Here is a 21,880-nt window from a genome sequence, read left to right as displayed (position 1 = left end):
AGCTGCAAGTGATGCCATCACGTTCCCAGGGACCTGAGGAGTGACGCCGTAATAACAGCTGCTTCCAGTTTGTTGCTTTTCTCTACCAGCGTACTCGATAATATTTAAAAATAGTTTCTCTAAATCTAATGCTTGCCTGTTATTCACTGTACATTCCTGTGCTTCAGCCATCTTTCGAGCAGATTGGCTGTGCAGTGTGTCGTGGCATTGCGTCCTGTGCTTGCTTTTGTAATATGTGCAGTTGTTGTGCTCCTGCATATGCACATACACAGATGTTTTCATGCACCTGCCCAGCCAGGGAAAATGTAGGAAATAAGGCAGCATTTGTGGAGTTCTGTCTGAACTGCTGTATTTTTTTTTTTCCCCCCTTCTCCCTGCAGGTGTGAATGAGAGAGGCTCTCTGCAGTATTTAGTGTCCAGTTGTGCTGGCTCCAAAGAACAGCAGCATCGCAATGCCCCCTCCTGCTGATATAGTGAAGGTGGCAATCGAATGGCCGGGTGCCTTCCCCAAGTTGATGGAAATCGATCAAGTAAGTGCCTGTGTGTGTCTGCTCCTATGGACCTAGAAAGAGAATGTGTGCATATATATGTGTCTGTGTGTGTGTGTCTGTCTCTGCATCTGTTTACTTAGATGCACACGTTTCTGTGAGTACATATGCAGTATAAGGCGCTTTTAGCAGAAGGGGTGTAACCCTCTTCCTCTGTGACTGCTTAATTTTTGATGTGTTCTGCTGTGTTTTTAATCTGCTTTTTCTTTTTAAACAGCTGCTAAACTGAGGCATTTACTCCCTATGTAAACCCACTTTAACACTTTTGTGCCTTAATTTTGTTCAACTGTAAAACTGCGGTAATGTTGTTACCTCCTGGCAGAAAGTCTTTGCAAATTTTTACAGTCGGTGCTTTGCATTTGTAGTGCGATCATGCTGAATGGCTGCAGCAAGTGCAGATTTTGGAACTTGAGCAGTGGCACATTCTGAGTAGGGGAGCCTTTGTGGGTATCTCGTGGCTTGTCCTGTTCCCCTGGTTGTTTCTGTTGCAGTGGCTGCATGAATGGAATTGATTTGAGGCAAGGTACAGAAATGAATGAATTCAGACTTATGAATTAAGCTTTTTTGGGGGGCAGGGGATGACATTAAGTTATACAAATGCTATGCTCTGCTCTGGACTTCCTAAAGATTGGTGGTTGTGGTTGTGTTTTTTTTTTTTGTGGCACATGCATTCACATTTATGAGTTAAACTATAGGTTATTTGTAGTGGTGGGAGAGCTGATTAAGTTATACGTGTGCTGTTTGGTGTTCTGGACTTCTCTGAGATTATTCTTTTGCTGCAAATGCATTAATATTAAAAGCGATGTCTTTAATATTTAACAGCTTCCCCATAATGTGCTGGAAGCCTACATCATGCTACCTGTTTAAAATAATTATTTCTGTAAATAGTATTCAGAGCAAACGAAAGCTTGCAAGCCTTTAATAATGTGCTTATAACATAAAGTATCTAGGGAACGAGAACATTATGAAACTCTATTAAGGAGCAAATCTGAATTTGTGCTGAAAGTGTTTTACTGAAATAGAATCCTATTTTCTTTGTGCAGTGCAATCAGTTTCACTTCTAGTTAACCCACAGTGGTGTGTGCCTAGTATTTAGCACTTTGTACCTTATTTTCCAGATCTGCCATGCTTCTGCATTTTCACTTGCTGAAATTTTTTAGTAAGCATATCTGTGCAGATACAAATCTCTTGCCTTCTGGCGTGAAGACTGTTTGACTTTTTTTTTCTTCTTACATAACAAATGGCAGACACTGTGCATGCTATTTCAGAGGAAGATGCTTGTTAGTCATGGTGAACATCAGCTCATTGCCACCGAGTACACTGGGGATGAAGATCGAGTATTTTTCGGTCTTCTTTCAAGCACCAACAAAATAATACCAAAATTATTGTTTTTAATTTACAAAAGGGCTTAAAATAGCTCTACAGCCACGATACATGCTTTATCTAAATTATTAGCTTTCTGTTCTGGAACTTTGTTTTAACTTTACCGTATAAGAATTAGAGAGAACAAGAAGGATGAATGCTGACTTGCATGGAGTATCAGTCAGCTCCCCCATGCCAGTTCCTGCGGAGGAGAAAGAGGAAAATGAGGCTGATAGAGGAAAGACTAACAGGCCTTGCTATTCATGCAGTGACAAGAGGGGCAATGAAAGCTAAGGGGCTCATCTATTTTCTTCCTGACACAGAAAATGCAGATTTAGTGACAAGAAATGAAGATGGGAGAGTTGTATCACTTTCCCATGCGCATAAACACAAACCTGCACGTTTTCCTTTGTTGAGGATGGGAGAAAAGTGGATGTGAACCTTAAAAACGTGGAGTGAGGCATATTGCTAAACACAGCTCTGCTTTTGCTTCACTTAGTGCTAACTTTGTCCTGATCTGTGTATTCAGTTGAAGAGTTTGTCTAAGATATAAATCAATTGCTCCACAGAATTGTAAGCAGTCAAAAGGAAAAGGAAGGCAGAAAAGTGAAGTGACTTGACCATTACTGACCAAGCACTGCAACTGGAGTACGTTGTTTATCTCCCAGTTGGGATCTGCTCAGTCAAGCACCATGTGACACAATTCAAAAACCACCCAAAATTTTACCATCTTTACCTTTGTCCTTCCCCTCTGATCCCTTACCAGAAAAAAGGGAGCATTTAAAAGAACAGCACTGGATTACTAGCTCCAAGAACAACAGAAAAATAACGCACTGTACCATAATGCAAGTTCTGCATCTTTCCAGGCACTGAAACTGTTCCAAATATAGAATTAAAAATACCATGGAAAAGAATAGAGGAAAAAGTTGTATTATTTTTTAAGTTGCTTGTTGGATATTCTTGGGAGTATTTATAACTCAGCTGTGCAGTATCCCTGTTCACCTACTGTGTATATGAATGTTTTGCTTAGCAATGAAGAGAATAAGATACTTTCAAAATAGGAAATTTTACTGTAAAAACCATGGTCATTGTCAGTAGTATGTTGGAAGTTCTTGGGCCTGAAAAGAGCTCACGAGTACTTTATTTCCACCAAATGATAGTGAACTTTGTTGCATACCTCCCCTTCAAATGCATGGTTTCTGATGACATGAATTTGGAGTCAGGGAGCTTTTCTAGTTGATGCTTTGCTCTTTGTTACTGTAGGATTATTGGCCTGGGTTCATCAACAGTGTTTTCAATATTAAGCAGACAGAATTAGTCTCACTGGGGAAGGCAGGCTCTTTGCCTGCATAACATATAATTAAGTGCTTTCCTTAACCAGCCTCTGTGCCTAACCTTTCTTCTCATTCACTGAAATATACTATTTGATGTCAGAGCTTTGAAACTGCTTGTTTTCTGGAAAGTTGCTTTAAATAAGAAGGGAAAAAATGCATATTACTCGCATCCCCCTCTCATTAGAAGGGGTCTCATTAAGTCACACTAAACCTAGCAGCTGGCAGTTGCCTGTATGTGTTAAAGCTCACTTGAAAGCATGAGCAAACTAGTGTACTTTTCTGCTGTCTCTTTGAGAGATAGACTTCAGTGATTTCAGTCACTCTCTGTCAGAATGTTTTGGTTTTGTCATTTGAGTTTCTTCCTATTCCCAACATATCCTCAATTAAAAAAAAAATTGGAAAAACTGTAGAGACTTGTGCTCCTCTGAAGTGTTGCTCTATACCTGTCTTGTGGCAGTTAGTACTGTTGTGAAAGTTCATTTTCAATGAAGATGTTTAATTATGATTTATGGATATAGGGATGATCATCTTCTGAGGTCTTCCTGTTACGTAAGCAGAGGAAATGGATTGGTGTCAGATTTTGCGTTTGGATCTTTGGCAGTGATTTTTGGGGATGCAGTGTGGGGAAGAGAGGAATGTGTAGGTGCTGACTGCCTGTTACCTTCATCTCCCAATCTTCTGGTTTATTAATCTCAATTAAATCTGGAAGAATAAGAGTGTGGAGCCATGCGAGCTCTGTACAGGTTAACTGGGTTGTTGACAACGTTCTCCAGTTTGTTATAGAGATAGCCATTTTGTAATATGATGTTATTTCTTGTGTTCATCTGCACATTGATGTGCTTGAATTTGTGTCTGTTATATTTATATATACAACCTTTTTTTAGTGCTTAAATTATTTTTGATAAAGCCAGTGCTGGTTTTGGATAACATGGGTATTCCGGCCTTCACAGTGCGAATTCACAGCTCTTTTTCTGAAGCTGGGGAGGCAACATCCAGAAGAGGCACAAGGCAGATATTTGAGGTTGATAGCAGGTTTTGCCTATCCACTCATGTTTGTGTGTTAATGTTGTGTACCGAAACCAGAGTTTCTTGAAACCCTGTGGTGACTTTCCTGACCGCTGGAGGTAAACATTGTTCCTACATAAGGAAACAGTTCATAATTAAACAGTTGTGCAGTCTCTTCCTTCAAGTTTACTTTAATCTACCAGATCATTAAATTTAGATAGAATTAGCAGATGTGAATCTATAAAATCAGCTAAAATAAAAAAAAAAAAAAAGCCCCAAACACCACAAACCAAAATCAAAACAAAAAACACAGCTGCGTTTTGCTTTTCGAAGCACAATCTTGACCTGGTAGGCAAAATTAACAGGAGTGCTATCAAATGACAATGTCTTGTTGAAACACTGCAGTGCATCACATAGGGGGTAACTGGGGGCTGCTTTACGTTAATGCTCTCTCTAAGGTTTAGATTTCATCCTCAAACTTTTTTTAAGAATGTCTTTCAAATCACTGTTGTCTCTTCTGCCAGTGTATATGTGCCATTTCAATTGTTGGTTTTCTTTCTTCAGAGAAGTCATTGCACTTCACTGCATTCTGAAAGGAAACCAAAGAAATTTTTAAATGGGACTTTTCATTTGGAAAGTTTTGGATTTCAGACCTGAACCTTTTGGGTTTCAGACCTAAATCTGGACCCTTGGGGAATGGTAACTGATTTAGCTCTGTTTCACAGACTGTGTGGGGAGGCACAGTTCAAAAGCAGTTGTGAAATGCTTAATTAGAGAAAGGAAAGTGGCACTTTGCTTCTGCAACGTGTGTGGACTAAGAATAGCTGTAGTTCCTGTGAGTGCTGTCACCAGCATTAGAAGTATAGCAGTACAGTCCTAGCAGCACGAGCACCAGAATTGCTGAGGTGATGAAGGAGGAAGGAATGTTGAGGTCTGCTTGTACAAGAAGCTGTACCCTGAAGCATTGCTCCCTATCTTTAGTGATGGCTCCACACATCATCTCTTAAAATCAACGCAAAGCAGGTCATGGTTAATTTTTTAGAGTGATATTTCGTGTACTTCTACAAGTTTATGGGAAGGGAAAAGCATCTCTCTTCTTTTATCCCTAAAAGAGAGAAATAGACCAATGGATGAACCAAAAGATTGCTGACTTTTCCAAACATGAAAAAACCCACTTGACTAACTTATGCCAGTTAGCTGAAGTTAGGCTTATTCAAAGCCAACTTCCATGTTTTAAACAAAGATTAGCAATCGTATAAATTTATTGCTTCCTGTTGTAACTGTCAATATTTCAATTTCATCAAATGGAAGATGAAACTGCTTGTAGTACAGATAGGATGTCATCATAGCGGAATTATTTAGCATTTTTATTGTCAATTTAGTTTTATAATTAATAAATTGATTTATAATTAATAGAACTGGTAAGGAAATCATATCTACTAAATTAATGTACCATTTTCTTTGTTGGGATAGTGAAAGGTCTAAATTTTATGTTACTAAAGAGCTTTTTTATCTAGAAATAAGAATAGCATTGGAAAGAGTAATGCAGGTTGTTTTTTTTTTTTAATGCATTGAGTGTAATTCAGTGCACTAAGGCGTGCATATGCACGAACAGCACTTTGTTAACGTAATCATTGTTAATTGCAATAGATGGGGAAAATATGGTTTGTTTTCTTATGGGACCGTACGCCTGGGAACAATCATCATGACAGCTTCAGTTCTCTCTGTGGTGGCAGGCAGCCATCATGGGTGAAAGCATCATTTGTGTGTTAAGTTTTATTAATCTGGCTGTGATCTTCTCTAAAGCAGTGTTGCTACTGCTAGATTAGAGTCTTTCAATTGTCATCCCAAGCTGGGTGGCTGAAAACAGATCCTGAAGGCATGCTTGAAGTCATGTCCCTCTTACAGTCATGCGGAAATAGCATCTCAGTATTCCTGATCCCTGGCACAAAGGATTTGAAGGAAGAGAGCTTCTTAGGAAACAAGAGGAGAATTAATACTATTTCACCTCTTTTACCTTGAGTCTGATTCTGTTAGCGTAGTTTTTGATGTCTTCAGTTGATAGCCCTCTGAAGGGTTAAGTTTTTGTTTGTGATGTTGGTTTTTTGGGTTTTTTTGGCTGTTGTTGATCCTTGTGTGGTTTTTTTTTTTTTCAAACAGCAGTAATCTCATCTCTTAAAAGTTAATTCAGCTATACTGAAAAGAAATGTTTTGTGTAAGATGAGATTCCTGGAGTTGCACAGCACTTGAATTAATTGCGAGGTACCTCATTCGCATTCTGGCCAACTGGAGTATCCAGGAGTACTTTATAATTCAATTATATTCTTCTTCTGGGACTCCAAGATTATACTGCAAAAGAGATGTGCAAAAAGAAATCTCAGGATGAAATTTTGTGCCTTAGTATGGGGGCTTTTCTGTGCTGGAAAGCCAGCAGTGTGTCAGTCATAAGCTGTGGGCTTGCAGAGTTATTTAAATTTGGTTTTCAGAGGTATCCTCACCTAATAAAGTGGTTGTATGGAGAGCCACATCTTAAAGCCTCAGTTTGAAACGCTTGTCCTCTGAGTGCTATTTTAAATATGTGGTGCAAGTATATTGCAAGTGTGCTGTAATCCACTGGACTGTGGGTCCTTAGGTGCTTTATTACCTTTTAGTACTCTTAACTGAGACTTTTGTGTCCCTAAAAAGTCCTGGAGGAAGCAGGAAATAACATAGCTTATTAGGATCCCAGCATGTGAAGTAAGTTGTAAAATTCTGTTTTCCTTGTTTTAATAATGTTGTTTTTCACTCCAGAGCACTGCTTCTTTATTTTACAATCAAGTTATCATCTTTAGTGTGATCCCTGGAGCAATGCTTAAATGTAGTGAAATACAGATTTCAGTATTACTGTAGCCCAGTGCCTGAGGAATGAGTCAGGTCTCACTGTGGTTCAGTGGTAGTCAGTGGAGGGAGTGGATCCCAGCCGTGGCTCCGATCAGGGCAGGTAGGCTGGGCTGGCTGAAGACCAAAGCTGCCCAGGACCTTCCCCTTGCACGAGGCTGGCCCTTACACTTTGAGAAATCAACAGCAAGGTGAATCCGGGAGCTGGGCCTCCTAGTGCCTGGCCCACTAGTATTTGCTGCTGCTGTAACTCATGTAGTGCAACGGGAACAGATGAAGCTTTTACTGATGAAGAAAAGAGGTATTTCTGTTATGTAAAATTCATAGAAATGACTTTCACACCAAAAGATTTGTTAGCAGAATGCTTAGCATTAATTACAGACAGAATGGGCTGTTTATTGGCTTAAGATTCTCCTTTTTTTGACAGATGTGTAGATCAGCAACAGAACTTTGACGCTGGACGTTTTCCACTAACAGATGTGATGCATCTGCTGTTTTTTGGCTTAACGGCAACAAGAGCTAAGGTTTTTCCTCTCCTCTCATTAGAAGGTGTCAGGCAGGGAAGGCAATATCCTAATCCTCATCCAAAACAAACAAACAAAGCCGTTTGAAAAGGGAAGGTATTTAGCCTTTGGCCTAAAGGGAGCCATCTGGCATAGCACTGTGGGAGTACACCTGAACTGCACCTGTAACACAGGCTGCTAAACAGATTTGGGCTTCTGTCGTCTTCATGATACACACAAACACAGTCTCTTTGATTTGGAAGTGCTTTAAGCCCAGGTTAGTGTTCTTATGATTGAACTTGGTTTGAGCTTGGATTGAGCTTGGTCAGCATTGTCTGTTTTGGGCTATTGCTCATCCTGAAGTTTCCTTAGAATGAAACTTTCCAACCAGCATGCCCATACTAAGTGCTGCTTGTTTGGGTGGTTACCTCTGTGGGGAACATGAGGTGTAGGCATGAAAGGATTAAGCTGGCAGAGTAATAGGGGGAAATCTTGATCTGTGCTCTTCAAGTTACCACAGGAGTGGTACAAAATGCTACGCAGGCAGCATCCTGCATAGTGCAGGGTTGTGCTGAAGTGGACCCATGTTTGGGATCTGCACGTCCCTTAGTGCAAGCAGCCTGGAGGTGTGTCCTGAGAGGCACGCAGCTGAGCAGAAATGCTGACTAGATATTGCTGCCAGACTACAGACACGAGTATGAGGTGTCAATGCAGATAAAGTTTTACTGGGTGTGCAAATTCACATCAGTTCCAGCACTGCCTATGCTTAGTGTTCTCTGTGTCCATGCAGATCAACAACTCGTGAAGCTGGATTGTCCTGTTATTGTTTCCCATTAGGTTTCAGCTACAAATTTAATATCTACACTAGGATAACATGCTTATACTAACTGATGTGCTCAGTGCAGGATGGTTGTGATGTGCTAGCTGAAGGGGTTATCTCCTAATAGGGAGCGTAAGATTTGCTTTAGTCTGTTATTTCATGCATTAAAGCTACAGCTTGATCTTCTTAAAGCTTTAAGAAGATCATCACAGCGTGTGTAAAAGCACGCTTCATTTTTGCTAGCATAGGAGAGGACGTAAAGGCAAAAATATCTAAAAACTCTAGTACAAAATAATCATTTAGATGAAGGGAATACTTTGAAATAGTTTTGGTTTATCTGATGATAAGGAGCTTTTTGAAGTATGTTAGGTAATAAAGTGTGTTTTGTTTATTTATTTAGAACTGTAAACGCAACAAAGACAATGGATGCATTTCCATAAAAATAATTGTGAAAAGATGCAATTGACCAAAACATCAAGCTGTTTTTCTTCTTGACAGCAGCCAAATGTTGATAGCTGCACCAAAATAAAACCTGCAGAAAGTGGAGGTGACCTTTTACCTCATCTTATTTGGTTCATTTAAAAAAAACAAAAAAACCAATCTCATTGCTCACCCTTTTGCAACTTGTAGAGTAGGCAAATAACACAAGAGTGCTTGTCCTGCAGCCTGCAACAGCCCTTATGATGCTCACAACTGGGAGCTCTTGTGATGGTGGCATTTGTCTGCTTGGTGCAGTAGGGGAAAGTTGTGTCTATAGTTACACGTAGGGGGAGTGGAGCCTGAGGGATTATTAGAAGCAGGAGCTTATTAGGATTGCAAATGTAAGCTGTTTTACATTTGTTAATTTGTAAACTCACTGTAGTGCTATCAAATTGCTAATGGCAAGCCCTTTGTATGAAGATTTGCACTTTTTTTTCATTCTGTTGCTGTGAAGTATGTTTAGTCACAGTACGGTGCAGTGGTGCACCAGGGAGCCCCAGCAGTTCTCTGAAGGGCTGCAAGCCATGTGTGGCCAGCAAGTGAGCCTTGCCCAAGCTTCAAGCAGCCCCATGCTTCTCCCTCAGTGGGATGGTTTTCTGCTAGGGATAGAGGGAAGAGAGCAGTTGAGAACTGGAGTTGATCACACAGGATTGTTGTTTGTTTCCCTGTGTGTGCGTTTTCTCCTCCACAGGGAGATGTGATTTTTTGCTGTATGAGAAGCTAGCACTGTTGGAAACTGCAAAATGCCTCAGAGCAGGGGGACAGCAGGTCAGAGCAACCACACGTAGGTGACACGGTACTCCAGCCTGAGGAACTGATGAAGCTGTGTGGAGGAAAGCCTTTCTCTTGTGCAACTGGCTTGGTCTGGCTCCACTTGTGCTCACACAGGTGAAAAGGTGCATGCTGGTTATTGCAAAGGAGAGCACTCACACTTCTTGCCTTTTCTCTCGTGCTGGCATTTGCTATTCCTTTAGGCACACATAACAGGTCAGATGAGGATACGGATGCAGAGGAAAGCTTCTTTTTCTTTCTACTACATCAGTTTTTAGCTTGGTCATGTTCTCTGGTGTGTCATCTGTGTCATCACATGAAAACAATAGTGGCAGTGAGGGAGATGGGAAGGGGGTCCAGCAAAGGGGTGCAGGATCCTTTCAGCAGATGCTTTCATTCAGCTTTGATTAAAATGCTCGTGTTGTGTTTCTGCCTGCTTATAAACAGACTTAGTAGATTGGACTGTTGAAATAACAAATCTTACCCAAGTTTGACGTGAGCAGGGATTCCCATTCCTGATTTTCTGTTCAGGCAATGGTGCAGTTCAGAAAACAAATCCAAGAGGAAAAGTAATTCTCCCTCCCCATAACGCATCCTGCTACTGAGCTGAATTTTAGCCTAATCGGTTTTCCATAAACACTAAAGGCAGACTGCATCTTTTGGCAACGGTGTTGGCTTCGGGGTTGTTTATGGGTTGTTGTGTGGTTTAGTTTGTTTTCTTGTTCTTAGTTAAGAATTCAGTGAACTGCATTTGTTGAAAGTAGAGAGAAATCCGCTCTGCTGTTTGAGTGATTTGGGGAGTTCACACAAAGCAACATATCTATGTGATAATATGTGTGGTCACCCAGTCTTGGAGAAAAAAGAGCCTGCAGTTATCCAAAAGTGATATTTAGTCTGTTTCATTTTGCAGTGCAACTTCATCCATATTTTGGGTAAAACCCATAATTTTCTCCTTTTAGCCACCAGTTTCCCAAAAGCATTTGTATGTGCGCCCTGTATTTGTAGCAGTGTTCAGAGCACCATGACCAGACCAGTCTGCTCCTACTTCTTTGAGACCCAAAGCAGCAGGGCTGTTTTCACTCAGTCTAAATGCTAGTGCCTGCAGATACAGAAAATAGAACTGATGCATCTGGGATCTTAACACCTTCTAGCTAATGCTTTAACAGAGAGGAGCCTGTGTATGCATACTCAGTGAGGATTACTGTCAACATATGAATGACAACTGAAAGGGACAAAAGAAGGTTTAAAAATATGGAATGTTTTCTTGCTTTAGATGTCATTCCTGGAAAATGCTCATGTTAGTATCTGAATGTTCTGTTTTTGCTGGGCAATGGGATGCAGTGCACACAAAAGACCTTTTGATTGCTCAGTGTGGAGAAGCTGTGTGGGTTAAAGATGCCAAAAAGGGCTGATAATGTCATCAAGAGTGTGCTTAGAATTGCTGTCCTTGTAGCTTATCAGACCAAAACACTGAAAAACTTTTGGACCCTTCTAAGCTTAATGTTGAAAAGAAAACAAGGTACTGCTAACTTGTTTTTTTCTTTGGAATCAGTGCTTTAGGAATTATTTTAATATGCAGGCTATTACAACTCAGTTATATATATATATTTTTTCTTCTTTCCTTAAACAGAAAAAGCCACTGTCCTCTATAATAAAAGAAGTCTGCGATGGGTAAGTTCTGTGATATATTGTGGTGTGGATACTGTACCTCTTTCAGTTATTAAATCAACACGGAGATAATAACTGTTCTGAAGAAAATTTAGGTATTCTTTATTACAAGTCATTAGGTTATTCAGCCTTGTAGTTGTATTATCTCTGGACTTTGAATTTATAATGCGTTTTGGATCAACTACCTGCAAGATGAGGCTCCAAACAAAATGCTTCCATCATATGTGGGCAGTTCATTTAGCCAGTTTGTTTCTGTTCTACACAGAGATGTATTTTTACCATCCTCACCTAATGGTTTTGATCCCTGCATCTCATAGGTGAAGGAACTGCTGCCCTGGCTGTGGCTTGGATTTTCAAGCACTGCACAAATATTGTTTCGAGCAATTGCTACCATAGAGGAGAAGCCAGTTTACATTTAATAGATTGCTGCTGAATTAAATGAGATGGTGGTTTGAGCAATGTTATACATCATCTTAGCACTACAGACATTGGGTATTGTAAAAGCCAGCATAAAATTGTGGTACTGTAAATGTTTTTAGTAATCTAGTGGTATAACTACAAGAAAGGAATTAGACCTGTTTTGTTTTTGTTTTTTAAACAGATCTGGAATGAATATCAGATCCTTACCAACTTTTTTTGGAGCACTGAAGTATCGCTGTATTGACAAAATGGGGCTTTGTTTCAGTTATGCAAAGAGGAAATATCTAATTTATGGGATGTATTTGTACTGAAGCTTTCCTTTTGTGGAAATACATACTTTTTAACATTTTGGAGCACATCATTTAGAACTACGAATCAGTATGAGAAATACATGGGAGGGGCAGGCATTTATTTGATCACAGTCAAGTTATGCTAAGGATATTTTCTTTAATTTTCTTTAATCTTTGACATTTCATTTTGTAATTAATGTATTTTCATTTTTCTAAGGTGGTCTCTTGCAAATCATGATCAGTTTGCACTGCAGCATGCTGATAGTTCTAACTTCTACATCACAGAAAAGGTTGGTAAATCATTCAGCACAACTCTTGCATAGTGCACTAAAATACTTGCTACAATTTGTTTTAAGCTAACATACATACAAAAAATACAGGTTTTTTTTCCAGAATGATACCAATGTGTACCAAGAGACCTTGTGTCATGATTTTGCAGTGATTTCTTGTGTTAGGAAAGTTGAAATAAAAGGCTGAATGTGCAGAGGCCCTCATGTCCATCAAGTTTAATCAGTCTTCAGCACTGAGATCTCAGCTTTCATATTTGTTCATGTTCTGTATTTGTTCAGTATTCTGCTGGAAAGTTGTGTTCAGGAAATTGAAATATGTAAAACACGAAGGGCTCTTTGAAGTCTGAGGAGAACTTCATTGCATATTGCTTCCTTCTTTGGTTGCTTACGTGGAAATAAGCTTTGATGACTGTGTAACATTTGCAACTCCTTCATGCCTGCTGCCTTGTCTCTTTCCTCCTGTGTGTATTCTGTTGCTGCCTTTTTTGTCCCCAGATAGAATGGCAGTGGATGATTCATGAAGTGATGCAATGATTTCAGCACTGAGTAGTGAAATGGCTGTAGCTGTAATAAAAATGGAATGTCTAGTCTGAATAAATGGGACATACTCATATGAATGAGGCGAAGTAGTACATTCATTCCTAGCATTACTGATAGAAATGTTGAAATTGCACAGACACACATGCACACACACACAGAGTAATTTGTTTGGGAGGTTGCACAAGGTTGCTGCAGAGGATGTGCGCTTGCAGCCCAGAAGGCCAGCTGCGTGCTGGGTTGCATCAAGAGTGTGTGACCAGCAGGTCAAAGGAGGCGATTCTGCCCTTCTTCTCTGCTGTTGTGAGACCCCACCTGGAGTATTATGTCCAGTTCTGGGGCCCACAACACAAGAAGGATGTGGAGCTGTTGGAGTAAATCCGGAGGAGCACTGTGAAAATGACTAAAGGGCTGGAGCACCTCCGCTATGAGGACAGGCGGAGAGAGTTGGGGCTCTTCAGCCTAGAGAAGAGAAGGCTCTGGGGGGACCTTACAGCAGCCTTCCAGTACCCAGGAAAGCTGGGGAGGGTCTTTTTATAAAGGCATGTAGCAACAGGATGAGGGGAAATGGCTTTAAACTGGTAGAGGGCAGATTTAGACTGGGTGTTAGAAAGAAATCCTTTACCGTGAGGGTGGTGAAACACTGGAACAAGTTACCAGCAGTGTTATGAATGTCCCCGTGGAGGCTTTCAAGGCCAGGCTGGATGGGGATTTGAGCAACCTGGCTTAGTGGGAGGTGTCCCTGGCCATAGCAGGGGGCTTGGAACCAAATGATCTTAAAGGTCCCTTCCAACCCAAACCATTCTGTGAGTCTTTGACAAAGAACGTGATTCAAAAGCGATTGATGCAAGCATGAAGATTCCCTCAGAGTTAGAGGCTTTTGAACTAAATAGGCCTGAGCTTAGCTGAATAGAGGCAGATACCTCTTGAACTGCTTTGTTATCAGTTCAGTTTTTGCTTGCTTTTAAACCGAATGACTTTGTTTTGTTTTGTATTTCACTGTCGTTTAGGAACTGCTAAACTCAGCTGAGACATGAATTGCAGCGAGAGGAAAGTTAGTTCTTATCCCCACCCAAGAAATAAAGGGAACTTAGACACAGTGGAGCATTTAGAAAAACTAAATTTAGCAAGATTACTAGAGCAGTTGCTCATAAGATAGTTCTGCTTTTATTTTTTTTTCCTCCAGCAGTCCATTTCTTCATTTAACTGTTTGTCACCCCAGACAACCTTCTCAGCAAGTCGTAGTCTGTTTTGGGATCTCTCCCTCTTTCCTTTTTTTTTTTTTTCCTTAAAAAAAAATATCTCTTTTTCAAGTTTCAGTTGACAGACAGTCCATGACAAGGAGAACTATTGAAATAATTATTGTCTGCTGCATTTTCCCTCTACCCAAATTAAACATTGAGGCTGTTTTGCTAATTTTCCTGATTTGTGATGCAACATTCTTCGATAAGCTAAGCACAGCTGAACTTGCCTGTTGGTGTTTAGACTCTGGATTGTACTGTATATATTTCCAAGATGAAGGGTTGAGCAAATACTTGGATTTGTTGAAGGAATTTGTTCTGATACAGAGGAGCCTTTCAGGCTTTGCCTCCACCTTTGGTGAGTAGGATCCTGTGGTTTTGGAGAAGATAGACGTTTATGTTCTGCATAAAAAGAGGTGTGATGCCTTTTCCAGTGTTTAACTTACACTGAGGATGGAAAAGGGTGGTCTTCTAAAAGAGGTCTGATCATACTGCTGAGAGGACTTTGAGTTTGTTTGTTCCCTACTGAAAATATGCAGTGGCTGAGTCACGTAAATAAGAGAGAAGAGCTCTAAATGCCACCAGTATTACTCAGATGTCTGTGACTTTTATGAGATATTGCTCAATGTTTATCACTGTTTGTTGGAGTGAGGCTGTAAAGAGAGGCTTATATAGGCTGTCACCCCTTCTGCAGACTTTCCTTCGTTTGTGTATTGTGAGATATTGTTGCTTTCTGAATTAAAACATGGAAAATGCTAGGTATGAGGACAAACGCGTGTGCTTCAGTGAAGCTACAGCACTAATGATGAAGCCATAAAAGAAATGTTGCTTTAATTTACCTCTTACCAGCAACTCTTTTGCTACAGTTTCTGCTAAGCAAATGTTTTTAAGGCTCTCAGAGACTAACATAATGGCACTATGTATAAGCCATGTTACTGCAGAGCCTGGGTGATTCCTGATTTGAGACCTTCCAGTTAGAGATGATTTTTAAAAAATGCCATCATGTTTAAAAATACCAGAAAGAAAAGCAATGTAGTGAAATGTTGTACAAGGTAACTAGAAACTTGTAGTGCAAATGCTATACAGTGTAAGACTGTCAGCACATGGCTCACAATTGCTTATGTTTTTGGGTGGCAAACAGCGCATCTGTGTTTTGGTTGTCATATGCAGAACTCTTTATCTTTTGTAGCTGACCTATATTTCTTGATTATACCGTACATAAATGAAAATAACACCCAAACAGTTCTGTCTCTTACTTTTTATTTATGGCTGTACTTGGAAAAATGCCTCTACAGGAGTAGCAATAACTCCTTCAGACTGCATAAGGGCAATCTTCTAGCAAATCTTGAGTCAGGCTGTGTTTCTCCTGGAGGTGGGTCCTATCTCAGGAGCTGCAGTCTGGACAGCTTCTCCAGGGTTCTGCTTTGGCTAAATCTGTGAAAAGGCAGTGGAAAGTGTTAATTATTTATTTTTTGGCAATTTTTTTTAAATTAGAAGTAAAAAGCAAGAAAAGCAAGTAGGCACAGCTCCTAAGCTTGAGCCTAGCTGGTGTTTTAATCACAATGCGTTTGACTGTTATTGTATTGTGATGTGCATCTCTTTATAAAATGCCCTTGTTGTCAGGAAATGCCTCTCTGAGACAGGTTAGACATATAAAAGCCTGACTCCTGAACCAGGATCTCATTGTGCTAGGTGCTACATGACAGAGAATAAAAGTCACCTCTGCTTTGTTCTGTCCAGGTTGTAGTTGAGCAGATGTTTGTATGCATCAGGTGGAATAACTCAGGAACACTTATAGCCTTGGCAAGCTCAGTTTTAGAACAGAAAATGCTATACGAAGAGCAGAAAATGACCGTATAATTGTGCTGTGTGGTTTTCTGGGCTGAAAACCCTAACTTTCATTTCTGCCCACTGTACTCCTTTGCTGGCAGAACTGGGAATCCAGAAGCAGACAGCCAAGTGACTCCATGCAGTGCATTTTAGGGTGAACCTGGTCTTCACATCTTAAGATATGGACATAGTAATGTCAGAGAGAATGCAGAGAAAGGCTAGTGAAATGATCAAGGGATTTGAGCAGCTGCCTCACAATGCAGGGCTTCCTTTAATATCTGCCGTACAGAAAAAGTGAATGCTGAGGAAACATGAGGGAAACGAAGGCAGCCAAATCATGACCCTGAACAGCATCTGCTACTTTTACAGCTGGAGAAAGAATATGAGGTTAGATGTGACAATGGGCTGACTCAGTGGCAAATGACTTAAGTTCTTTTTTAGTCACTGAAAGTTTTAGTAAGGTGAGAGTTGAGAGATAGAGGTAATCATCACCATCGTGCTTCTTGGCATGACAGGACTGTACTGTTTTAGAAGAAATACTGAGGTAGTTAATCTACAGTAATGTTTATTTTCAAGCAGGTTGCTGGCAACAGGGAGACTATCTTATGGATTTTCACTTCAGAATTTAAGGATAGCATTGTCCTTGGGGGGGGGGGGGAGCACTGACATCACTGAATGCTGGTGAAACCAGAAACCACATCCTAAAAAAAGTCCATACACTTACTCATTTTCAGGTGGAGTCACCTGCAAAACCACCATCATTAAATATGGCTTGCTGCGTAAATCAACAGTGCTGTTATGCTATGAGCAGTACATCCTTCTGATGGATTAAAAAAGGCAAAATTTATTTTTAACCTGTGTCAGTTCCCCAAATCAAGTAACCACAGACGGTTGTACCCATAACACGGAAGTGGGAGGCAGATAACAAGCAGCACTGTCGTCCTCTGAAAAGAGCATGAGAGCAGCATCCTGCAAACTAGACATCAGGAAACATAGATTTAGCTGGGCACGTCCTGTTCTAGGTGAGATCGTGTGGGGAAATCAGAACAGGGAAGTGAAATGGACAGTAAAAAAAAAAAAAGGCCTTATCGTGTTGAAATGAGTTTTCTGATGCAGTTCACCCAGTGCATTCATGCACAGCACCCCTGAGGGCCAGTGGCTCCTTATCAGATGCTGTTGTTAAGAGAAATTGATAAAGACCCAAGCGAGGATGGTGGTTTGCAGTCACTTTTGACAATTGGAATCATAGCTTGTTATGATAAGGTGAAGTCTTGCTTTTCAGTCTCTTCTTCGTTCCTACCACCATTTCTGTATGGCATAAACAGTTGTAGAACTACTGAATGAGTCAGTAAGGGAGCTAACCCAGCAGAAAATTTACCATCTTGAGGTGTTGATGAATTTGTGAGGGAAAAGACAGAAATTAGTATTACAGTGTAAACAGGAAAGAGAAGCAGCTCATTTTGCAAGCAATAAATGTAAAATTGCTCTGAGATTTGTTTAAGGGGAAGCCTGCAGGTGCTCGTATTCCTGTAATGTGGGCGTTGTTCTGCTCCTGCCTTGCCTGTGCCCTTATCAGACACAGTCTGTAAGTGAAGCATCCCTTCTCCATCTGTGATTACAGTCAGATTTTGCCACAGGTTCATTCCACATCAGCCTAAGACAGTTCAATGTCCAATTGATGGACATAAGAGGTCCTAGCTGTTTTGTTTTGTTTTTTAAAAAAAGCCAGATTTCATCTCTCTTTCCATGCTTCCTTTAACTTCTCCTCAGAGAATTCTGTGACAGGATTCTAGGATCCTGCCCCACACCTTACATCAGATCAGGCAGATTCTTTGTTAAGTGAATGAAATGAATCAAAATGGCATAGTGTTAGCAGATTTTGCAAGGCTGTGCAGGTGCCACAAAATAGTAAGTATGTAGGAATGTGAGGGGAATACTATGTCACACTGATGGTAGAGAAAAGCAAATGCTGGACATTGACACAGTTCAAATCCGGACTGAAATCTGCCATTTATGTATCGTTACTGATGAGTATATTTTCATGAGTAATGCAGAAGGGTGGATAAAAGAAGCAGGCCACTGAATACATTTCTCTAATTCCCTGCTTTTGTGCTACTTTCCATTCTTATCAGTGCATCAGATACCTTCTTTATTCAGTCTTCCAACTTGCTGAAATTCAGTTGACCAATGAAAACAAGTTAAAACGCTGAAAATGTGAATGAAAAAGCCTTCAAAAGCACTCAACTCTACAAATGATTCACTTCTTGTCCTGCTATTTGCACATACTCCCACACAAGGAGCCTTTAGTGGCATGATGGAATTTCACATGAATATACAACTACAAGTTGTAGTCAGCAAAAATTCAGTCACGAGCAAAACCACCTTTGAGAAAGGACAAGCACCCGTGGCTCCAGGCTGCTTCTCAGCTTGGGGAAGATGAGGGTTAGAAGGATGTTCCGTGTGTAAGTGGAGCAAGGAGCTGAACGATGACAGCGAGAGCAAGGTGGAGGCAGGTCCCTTTGCAGAACAGCACAGAAGTCTCTCAAAATAATTGGAGGTGTCTTAGTGTCTGCTCTCCTCCGTTTCATGCAGTGAGCATATAAGGAGACAGAGGTGGCAGGAAAGAAGATTGAAATTGCAGGGGAATCTTGAAAGGTATCAGAAGGCATTTTTACGACAAACAAAAAATCCAACTTAAATAACAACTGAATAAAAATGGTTTACAGTCAATAAGTTGTCAACGAGTAAAATTTAATTCAATATTTTAAGAATATGTTAATTTAATTTGAAAGTATGATACCAGTGTCTTATGCTGAGCATATCCTGATGCTTGTCACAAAGCTGGCAGCAAGTTAGTATTTTATTCCTAGTAGTTGCTCTGATGCAGTTTTACCACATCCTTACCTTAGCAGCAGAGTCAGCACTGACAGCATTCTTCCCCAGCTCCACACTCTTCCAGTCCCCTGTGTTGCTGTTTATCACACCTTCAGATCTGACAAAATAACCGTTTCTGAGCCTGTGCTGTAAGCTGAACAGCTGCAGTGATCCAGCTCCTTTATTCTTAGAGACCAAGTTTAAACTAAAAAGGGTCTCTCTCAGACACAGAGCACGTGGTGGGCAGTGCAGACACACAAACAAATCTAGAGGAGGCAGGCTGTGCTTCAGGGCCAAGATTAAGCAGAGTTAAGGAACCACACTTACAACTGTAAGTTCTTATGTCGAATTGATGCTCTCTGGTTGGTTTAAAAGAGCACTGCTGATGGTGCCTGGCATTAACTGGCTGCTGCAGCATGCTGAGTCAGTCCTTTAAGAGAGACCTGTCTTGTCCTGAGTTGTAACTTAATGGTAGTCATTATGGGTGGTCAAAAATGGCAGTTAGTTATCATTTTGTCCATCCTTACTGCTTGGCCATACTCATCTTGATGACGATGTTACGGAGTTGCTAACTCTAGCACCAAGTGTATTTCATAGCTCTAATTTTTTGTTGTGTCAATTTGGAGGAAGGTATAGTAAAATAATAGCAGTGTGAAAATAGGGAAGAATCAACTTCATAGTGATGTAACTAAGTAAAGAATTTTGTATTTCTTGGCAGTTATTCATTAGCCTGGTTAGAGATGCCTGCGAATAAGACTGGTCAAGCGTAAAAAATAGTGCTGAGCAAGCTATAAGCACAGGAACCAATGCTTGTAGGTTTTCCTCAAATATGTTAAGAAAACATACAACTCCAACCAACAGTAGTGAGTTGAATTATGAGATATTTTGCTGGCTATAGCAGGTTATTATGAGACGAACACATGGCAAAATAAACTTCAGTATTGAATGATATTTTTTTCTGAAGTATGTCTCCAGAAATGGCATAATTGTTTTGGTAGCATTTTTTGAAAACAAACATACATACCTTCATCCCTCCCCGGGGCCTGGAGGACTCCTAATGTTCTGTTAACCCTACTGTTTACATGCAAGCCTCTTGTGTAAGTTTTGAGCAAACTCTGACTGTGGTACAATAAAGGCAACATTCTGAGAAGCGGCAGAATCTGGTGGAAGATGATTTAGATTTGTGTTGCTTCAGCTGGTGGACTTGAAAGTTAGAAGTTCTTAAGAAGAGAATACAAAGCTAAAATTCTGGGTATCCTCTACTCTTGTAGTTTTGTAGTTCATGTTGTTTATTTGGGTGTTTAAAACTCAGCTTGGAAAGCATTGTGTAGGGCTATGGTGCTTGGAAATGCCAAGTATTCAGTTACATTCTTATGAGTGTAGACTTTTGCTAGGTGTATTATTGCAGGTGGGGCTCATTTGTATCCACAGCATGACTGTTGTCTTAGTCCGAGGCAGTGTTTATAAGAAATGTGTTTTCTTGTCACAGTTTCCTCAAGGGCAGGAATAAGTAACAGGAATAAGCTTTCTAAATACATATAAACAGCATGAACCATGTCTGCAAAGTTTACGTACAAGTGGGAAGCAGAGAGATCAGAAGTACCTTGGAAGAGCTGCCCCCGAACCCTGCAGGTGGTGGTGCACCCTGTCCTGAATAGCAGCAGTGCATATGAGTGCAATTGCCAAAGCTGGGCTGCTGAGCTGGAATGACGTTCTGTTATTGCAGAAAGGCAATCTGCAGGATGCTGTCCCTAATGCTAAGCAGATTAACCGTGTATAAATGTTGCGATTGAAATTAGCTGGCACGCTGAATACTGCATCACACAGTTCATGTAGGAAATCCTCTTGGCTTAATTGTACACTTAAAGGCTGTTTCCTGGTAGATGCTTAAGTCATTAGTTAGTATGGATAAACAAAATTGGATTTTCGATTGGGGAACAACAAACCCTTTGCATTTTTTGGCTAGCTGGCTGCTTTAGGAACTTGATGCTTTGGAAACTTTCTGGTAAAAAAAAAAACTTGAGCAGTATTCCTTAAGCCTTTGTCTAAATGAGGAATTGTAGAAAAGCTGGCTATCTCTTGTGGCAACAGTGACTGAGTTTACAGTGTAGGACAGGAAAGACTCATCAGTACTTTGCTGTGAGCGAGACATGATTTGAGAAATGTCTTTGCTCTTTGTGGGCTGTTGGCTCTGACCTGCAGTTTTGAGTCTGAAACCTTTGGTGTCTCAGATTGAGCTTGGTAAATAAACAGGCCCCAAATAAAATGTTCAGGGATGCCTTTAAATACTGCGTGTGCTATTATTCCTTTGCTATTTTATGTAGAACCTGCTGACATCCAGTCACTAGAGGATAGTTTTCTCTTGTTTGTCTGTATGCGGTATCTGAACTTTAGCCAAGATATCAGTTTCCCTTTTTACTCTTGTTTTAAAATTCTTCTGACTGCAGAGAGAGAGGATATTTTTAACAGGAACTTTTTCACTTGCTAGGTTAGTTGCAGAATCAGTCTATCCAAAAGAAGTGCTCTGATGGAATTAGAGGTTTGTTTTTTAACCTGTGTGCTTGAGTGGACAGAGTGTTTTAGGTTGAGCACAACTTTTTATGGGTTAGGCTTTCAGCTTGTGACAAAACTGTAGGCGAACAAAGTGTCAAGCATGCTTTCAGACTGAAGTGATGGTAAAACAGTGTAATTCAGGTTGTGGTTGACAGCTTGCTTCTACCTGAAAGGGAAGGTGTAATTTCTTCCCCATGTTTCCCTTGTTCTTTCCCCTCTTTCCCCCCACAACTCTTTCATTTCTCCCAAATATGTGTTATCACCAACTTTCTTGTGTTAGTGCTGGTGCTGAGCCCTTGCAGAGCTTATTTCTGTTTATTACCCATTCTTTCTTTCCAAGACTGTTCTCTGCCTCTTAATGAGGTGATGAGACTGACCTGTGAGCAGACCTGCCCAGCACCAGAGCTGGTGTGAGGTAGCCAAGGGAGACTCGTGGGGGAACTCCCTCACTCCATTTTATGATGGTAAACCACTCAG

The 21,880-nt window shown here is 40.5% G+C and overlaps 1 protein-coding gene across 2 annotated transcripts in view; it reads left to right on the top strand.

Annotated features, from left to right (window-relative positions):
• The window catches only part of ELMO1 (engulfment and cell motility 1), a 290,415-nt gene that overhangs the window by 44,894 nt on the left and 223,641 nt on the right, over positions 1–21,880 (top strand). For both annotated transcript variants that reach the window (XM_042888913.1, XM_042888914.1), the window contains exons 3-5: positions 381–530; positions 11,331–11,371; positions 12,296–12,368. In XM_042888913.1, coding sequence (XP_042744847.1) covers positions 453–530; positions 11,331–11,371; positions 12,296–12,368 — 192 coding nt within the window. In that variant the 5' untranslated portion in view covers positions 381–452. The remainder of the gene's footprint in view (positions 1–380; positions 531–11,330; positions 11,372–12,295; positions 12,369–21,880) is intronic.

This window comes from Lagopus leucura, unplaced genomic scaffold, assembly GCF_019238085.1.
Source record: "Lagopus leucura isolate 7727_CA_CO unplaced genomic scaffold, USGS_WTPT01 Super-Scaffold_100157, whole genome shotgun sequence".
NCBI lineage: Eukaryota > Metazoa > Chordata > Aves > Galliformes > Phasianidae > Lagopus > Lagopus leucura.
This window is presented reverse-complemented; position numbering and strand designations above follow the sequence as displayed.